The 7405-nt window shown below is 33.5% G+C and overlaps 1 protein-coding gene across 1 annotated transcript in view; it reads left to right on the top strand.

The window, feature by feature from the left end:
* Positions 1-533: 533 nt before the first annotated feature.
* The window catches only part of LOC106141831 (aminoacylase-1), a 10262-nt gene continuing 3390 nt past the window's right edge, over positions 534-7405 (top strand). The window contains exons 1-8 of the mRNA XM_060945214.1: positions 534-763; positions 1139-1308; positions 1975-2146; positions 2521-2667; positions 4292-4362; positions 4564-4674; positions 5305-5400; positions 6128-6261. Coding sequence (XP_060801197.1) covers positions 676-763; positions 1139-1308; positions 1975-2146; positions 2521-2667; positions 4292-4362; positions 4564-4674; positions 5305-5400; positions 6128-6261 — 989 coding nt within the window. The 5' untranslated portion in view covers positions 534-675. The remainder of the gene's footprint in view (positions 764-1138; positions 1309-1974; positions 2147-2520; positions 2668-4291; positions 4363-4563; positions 4675-5304; positions 5401-6127; positions 6262-7405) is intronic.

Below are 7405 nucleotides of genomic sequence, written 5' to 3'. Positions count from 1 at the left end.
TACATACAGTATCTTTATGAGTTAAATTTCTTTTTCAAAGATGGATAAGTGAATAAATTCCTTCATATGTTATAAGTTTACTACAGGTAGTACTTGAAACATTTATAACATATCTTTGTAAACCATTTTTATCTAAGAACTTTGGAGTTTGGACTCACTGTCTTACCTACTTACTGGAACTTTTTAGCGGGAACCCAATTGTCATGTTGTTTGTGCTGTAATATTTTTTCAAAACGTGCGATTGATGGACTATTATTGATTAATAAGTGTGTTTTATAGTGTTTAAGAGTATTACAATATCAAATTTTATGAATTAAGATGCTGTCCAGATGAAAAAAGGCACGAGAAAGGGCGAAATTAAGCAAGCAAATTAAGCAAAAATTAACTCATAAAGAAGTGTGATTACCAAAACGAAAAAAAGAAAAAACACTTACTATTTTTTGTTTTGTTTCGGCTGGCAATCTTAAAGTAAACCGAAGAGTATTTAACCAATTAGTTAAACGGCTTTTGTTCTGATGATCACACCGCGCTATCTTAATGTCAATAAAGCAATATAAACAGCTACAGATAAATGCTGTTGTTGTATTTACTATGTAACTTGATTCAGTCTCGTCAACACATTCGCGTGTGCCAAATCTGTCTTATATCAGTATTACATAGTGTTTTCATACTATAATGTGCAATAATTGGAAAGATGACCCAGAAATCCAGAGGTTTAGGGATTATTTGAGAATACCCAGTGTACATCCGAACATAAACTATGGTAAGACACTATAAAATATATATTTTAAAATTATGATTTAAAAAAATATTAAAATGGATTTTATAAACATTGTCGCATTAATTTCGTAGGTGCAAATCAAATTGTAATAATTAATCATTAAATCATCATAATAATTAATTCACGATGAAAATACACGCAGTATTTTTACATAAATAAATTTGAGAAATATCATTGCTGGTTTGCTATTATTATATTTAAAAATACTTTAGAAGTAACCACCTACCTATACGAGAATATATACAGAGAGGTGGTTAGCTATATCTGCCCCCGACCGTACCATCTACAACTTGGTTCTTTAGAATCTTTTCATACATCATTAAATGTACTTATCTATTTCCATTGCTCTTTCTGCAGAAGAGTGCGTGAACTTCTTAAAGAAGCAAGCGTCTGAGATAGACCTACCAATATCTGTCTATGAAGTAGTGCCGAGAAAGCCGGTTGTCGTAATCACATGGCAAGGGTCGGAGCCCCAACTACCTTCGATCCTGCTTAATTCTCATATGGATGTAGTGCCGGTTTATGAGGTAAATTATTAGTATTTTCGAAGTCATCTTCAATTGACGTATTGCTATTTGGAGATGAGCCATGGATTCGAACTAGTATACAAGAGATATCAGGGACATTGAGTAGGGTAGTGTGGGTTAGTTGGTATCAGCCAAGTATTATATTAAGAGGGTAATGTTTTTTTACCTTAGTCCAATCCTACGATATTAACACGTCACACATAGGGATGGAGTGATCATGTAATTCCTTTTTCTGTATGAAACTATACCTAATTTTTATGTAACATAGACGTTGGTACTTAAAACCTAAATATTTTTCTACCATTGGTAAATAAGGTCATAAATTATAAGATTAAAAGATCTGCCTTATCATGATTATAAACAATTGTAAATGCCTGAACTTTAGTAACAATGGATTTGTTTGTATACTGATAATAATAGATAACAAGATAATGAAGATTCAGAATTCAATCATTTACAATCCTACTCACTTTTTATTAGCGACCCAGAATTCGTAGGTAAAAAATATGAGTACCTATACATTATTACAATTTAGCCCTTTTTCATCCCTTTTTATTGTTTAACGATCTTACTTCTACAATAGTGCCCTTATGAACATTAAAAGAACTTGAAAACTTAACAACCCTTACCCTTGATAGAAAGAAGTTTAAATTCGTCGGTTTTCAGGACCACTGGACCCACCCCCCCTTCGAAGCTAAGGTCACTGACGATGGGTTCATATACGCCCGCGGCACCCAGGACATGAAAGGAGTTGGTATGATGCACCTGGAGGCAGTGCGGCGGTTGAAGAACGCAGGAGTCAGGTTGAGGAGAACGGTGCATATTAGTTTTGTGCCAGGTAAATATTTATATTATCTTATTCTAAGTATGGGCTTTTATATTTAGTATGGTCTATGAAATCCATTATTTAGGTACTGAATAGAATAGATTTATACCTATTACCGCTTTCAAAGCGCATGTGTAGAAGAAGCGGCAGAACAAACTACACTGCAGTGAAATAAATAATTAAATTTTAATAAACTGAACTGAAATAATTTCTCGATTCTGTTATCAATTTATAGTATAGAATAAAATGAAGTCCGACAACATAACCAACAAACTTCATAGCATTGTGATAATATCTAGCTAATATTGAAGATTTAAGTTTGAAACCAACAGGCAACTTATCTTTTAAATAATTTCAAATTTAATTAAAAATAACTGATTTTTAAGATGAAGAGATCGGTGGTGTGGACGGCATGAAGAGTTTTACTGAAACCGATGATTTCAAGAAGCTCAACATTGGGTTCTGCCTGGATGAGAGCATGCCTTGCCCAGAAAACGCCATAATTGCGTTCAATGGAGAAAGAACCAACCGAGGTATGATAGCTTTTCTTAAAAAAATTTTTTTTTTACTTTCTCTCTTATCTTGTATTGAGAGGATGCAACTATGATATTTATATATTATACTATAATAGTTATAATATCATAGTTGCATCCTCACACTGCGTGCTTTGAGGGCTGAGGTCCGCTTGCCAACATTTCTCTTCACAATTTCTGCTGCATCTTTAGATTTAAAACCATTAATTATTTCAGCAATTTTTTTTTATTTATGATCACAAGGTGGACTTAATGCCTTATGACATCGAAACCTTTGGATCAAACTGAAATGTAGGTATGTACCTCCCGTACATACGATTAGATACGATTATTATCGTATAAAAATCATACCAAAAATTCAGTAGGTAGGTATTACATTAGCATCGCAAAACCACTAAGGTTTTAGATTTAACTAGGAATTAAGTTTACGTCAGTCATTATACTCACAAATTGTACACAAATCAGACAATGCTGTAGGTGTAAGTTTGTTAAGAAGAATAAAATCATACCCCGGTTACCTACCTCTCCAGAGTTGTGAGGATGCAACCGGGAACTAAAACCAGGAGAAGGAAGTTAGTTAGAAATAAAACTATTATGAAAAATTGGAGATATATTCGGTTATTGAATTGTTCACATGCTGGTGCTAAGTGCATTATATCCTGAATCAGGTACGAGTAAAGTAAATTTTCTACCTATAAGAGCTTTGTTATTTCTTACAACGCCTTCTCTATATTATCAGCAATCATTACGAAGAAAAATAATGCTTCGCGTTTCAGCTGGGCGCTTTTAGATTTTACAACGAAATGGGTTTTTAACACCTCGTCAATAACGATAAATTCATGTGTATTATTTATATGAAAAAAAAATCAATTTTAATATTTTACTTCATGGAATTATTTTGTCTCAACCTCAGATAAGTTCGAAGTCTCAACACACTAAAATTCTGACATCTGATGAACGAAAAAGTTCAAAGTCAATCATAAGAAAAAAAAATAAGCATTACATAACCAGACATGTTTTTTTCATATTTGTAAAATTTTAACGATGGTTCTTGTTTGAATGCAGATAGTTATTGCAATATTGAACTAGATATAGGTATTATTAGTTATGCTCTGAAAGCGGCACACTGCATAACATAAATCGCGATTCTTACTTTTAATTGCTGTATAATTACACAAAATATTTGTCGTCTGTCTGTCGAAACATCATCACTGTTAAACAGTTTAATTATAGCAGTTAGCCTCATTTAAAGATACGCCATCAGTGTTTCAAAATATGTTATTTTTGTTTAACGATGTTGCTGTGATGACACTGACAAACACACGGAATGGCAGGTCATAGACTCAATTACACCATGGCGATTTTTACTCGACTGAGCAGAAGGAGAGTAATGATATTAGAGGAAATATTTTTGTATCGAAAATGTTAAAAAAAAATTCAAGAGAAGAACGGAAAGAAGTTATTTGTTAGGAATGACTTTCTTTTCGGTAAATTTGGAATATTGCATTAGTAAAGCGTTTTTAAATAATTAAATATGATATGTCTGTTAGATAGTCTTTAAATAATAGTGCAATACTCTCTTTTTATATAAGGACCAATATTAAATACCTACACATAATTTTAGAATTGAAAGTCACCTGCAGAGGCACCCCTATGCACGGAGCGCAACTTTTACCGGGAACAGCAGGAGAGAAGGTATTTTTTGTAATAAATAAAAAATACTTAAATATTTTATTATTTTATTGAGATTTCTGCATTTTATCTGTATAATTGTTTGTCATAATGAAAGTTTTTAAAGCAACATAGTATCTAGGTATATTTTTAGAACTTACTCACCTGTGCCTATTAAATTTTGGATGATTGATGGATTTGAAACAAATATGGTTTTTTTTTCAGTTGCATTTCATAATAGACAAGTTCATGAAATTTCGCGAAGAAGAAAGGAAAAAGTTCGAAGCTGGAACTCCTCTCGGTGAGGTTACGACGGTTAATTTAACTCAAGTAGAGGTGAGTTAATAAAATGATTTATGTAATACAGAATTTTTTTGATAACATTATCCTGCAAGATCCAGGATAATGTTATCAAAAAAATTCTTCCTAGCCTTTTTTTCCTTTAACTGGGACGAAAAGAAACGATTAAGGTCAGCCTATAACTTTATTTCTGAAACAGATATAATATTTATTCTAACATAAAAACAACTCACGAGATAAGTACCTAATATAAACTTCGAATTTGGTTCAGTGCATTTTTATGGTCTGTATTACGTTAAATGAAACAGATATGTTATGTTAATAAATTAAATGAAATATTAATATTATTCATTAAATTACAAGAAAATCATATAAATATCCTTACTCAAAAAGTAACAGAATTATCAGCAACTTGATACGACAAAAAATTACAAACAAATTATTCAAAACAACTTATTGACAAAATAGTTCAAATTAATTTAATTATTTGTCCTTCAATTAAAAATCGATTAAAATATTCATAAAAAAATTGATTAATTATTAAATAATTAACTAAAATAAACATCAATTAAAATATTATAGAAAAATATCCGAAACACCATTCGTCGATATTAAATCTTTCATTTATAAATTTTGGGTACCTACTCAATTATCAATATTTTACAGGGAGGAGTTCAAGTCAACGTGATTCCGGAGAACTTGTCCGTATCGTTTGACATCAGGGTGGCTCCGGAGAGAGACCACGACGAGTTTGAAAATATGGTAACTGAAAATTACATAAGTACATACATATAGTCACGTCTATATCCCTTGCGGGGTAGACAGAACCAACAGGTTTAAAGAGACTTATAGGACACATTCAGCTGTTAAGCTTAATGATAAAATTGAGATTCATAGTAACAGGTTGCTAACACATCGCCTATTCCTTAGCTGTCCTATTCTTTTTTGTATTGGTGCCGGGAACCACGCTCTAATCATATGATTTCAGTTAGTCAGAAATCAAATTTATTTCAAGCTAGCCAGGAAGAAATTTTATTCTGACTTAATAAATTCATTCCAAATGTATAATTATGCTAATATATATACCAAATTTATTGAGATTTTGGTGTAAAGTAATTCTGAAAATAAAGAATTCGCTCACTACATATATGTTCGTTCATCTGTCCTCAACTTATTTTAAATAACGGCCCGTGTGGCGCAGCGGTAGTACGCTTGTCTGTGACACCAGAGGTCCCGGGTTCGAATCCCGGTCAGGGCATGATGAGAAATGAACTTTTTCTGATTGGCCTGGGTTTTGGATGTTTATCTATATAAGTATTTATTATAAAATATAGTATCGTTGAGTTAGTATCTCGTAACACAAGTCTCGAACTTACTTCGAGGCTAACTTGATCTGTGTAATTTGTCCCGTATATATTTATTTATTATTTATTTATAGGTACCTACTTGCATGCCTAATTTGTTATTATAATTGTACTAATTATTCCAGGTGGCTTCTTGGTGTAAAGAAGCAGGAGAAGGGGTCACATTCGAATATTTTGTGAAAAATCCTCTGGTAAAGAGTACAAGGACTGATTCCAGTGTGCCATTTTGGGGAGCCTTAAAGGATACTGTAGAAAATATGTACGTATCATAATATATATAGTTAAAAGTTTGAAAGATTTTCTGTGTGGTTTTGGCAGAGCAGAATAGAACAACTTCATCTTTATCCGTGGATGTCGTAAAAGGTATAATCCAAGCTGAGTCAGGTTCCTTTTATCGATACATTGGCCGTGCTGGCAGAGTAAAATAGCGCCCCTTATCTTCCTTTGGGGATTGTAAGAGGCGATTAAGGGTTTAAGCGGGAGGGCAGCAGCTCCTCCTAAGCTGATATGATAACATAGGTCAGAATCAATAGACGCTGTGGTCACCAACCCGCCGCCTGCCCAGCGTGGAAGGGAAAGAAATTTCTTTAGAAATAAATAGTGCTTTCGTACAAAGTTTCTCATTAGTCTAAATCTTGATAAGATGTACATTCTTATGGTCATGTCTATATCCCTTGCGGGGTAGACAGAGCAAACAGTCTTGAAAAGACCGAATGGCCACGTTCAGCCATTTGGCTTAATGATGAAATTGAGATTCATATATTGACAGGTTTCTAGCCCATCGCCTATAAAAAGAATCCCAAGTTTCTAAGCCTATTGATGATAAATGATTTCTAATTCTACATACATATGATCACATCTATATACCTAGCGGGGTAGACAGAGCCAACAGTCTTGAAAAGACTGAATAGCCACGTTCAGCCATTTGGCTTAATGATAGAATTGAGATTCAAACAGTGACAGATTGCCAGCCCATCGCCTTTAAAAAGGATCCCAAGTTTCTAAGCCTATTGATGATAAATGATTTCTAATTCTACATACATATGATCACGTCTATATCCCTAGCGGGGTAGACAGAGCCACCAGTCTTGAAAATACTGATAGGCCCCGCTCAGCTGATTGGCTTAGTGATAGAATTGAGATTCAAATAGTGACAGGTTGCTGGCCCAGCGCCTAAAACAGGAATCCCAATTTTATAAGCCTATCCCTTAGTCGCCTTTTACGACATCCGTGGGAAAGAGATGGAGTGGTCCTATTCTTTTTTGTAATGGTGCCGGGAACCACACGGCACTCTAATTCTATTATTTAGCCAAAAAGCTGAACGTTGCCTTTTAAATCAGTCTTTTCAAGACTGTGGTCTCTGTCTACCCCGCAAGAGATGAAGACGTGACTATATGTATGTA

This window comes from Amyelois transitella, chromosome 7 (genome assembly GCF_032362555.1).
Source record: "Amyelois transitella isolate CPQ chromosome 7, ilAmyTran1.1, whole genome shotgun sequence".
In the NCBI taxonomy this organism is placed as follows: domain Eukaryota; kingdom Metazoa; phylum Arthropoda; class Insecta; order Lepidoptera; family Pyralidae; genus Amyelois; species Amyelois transitella.
The sequence above is the reverse complement of the archived record's forward strand: the minus strand, read 5'-3'. Positions and strand labels throughout refer to the sequence as shown.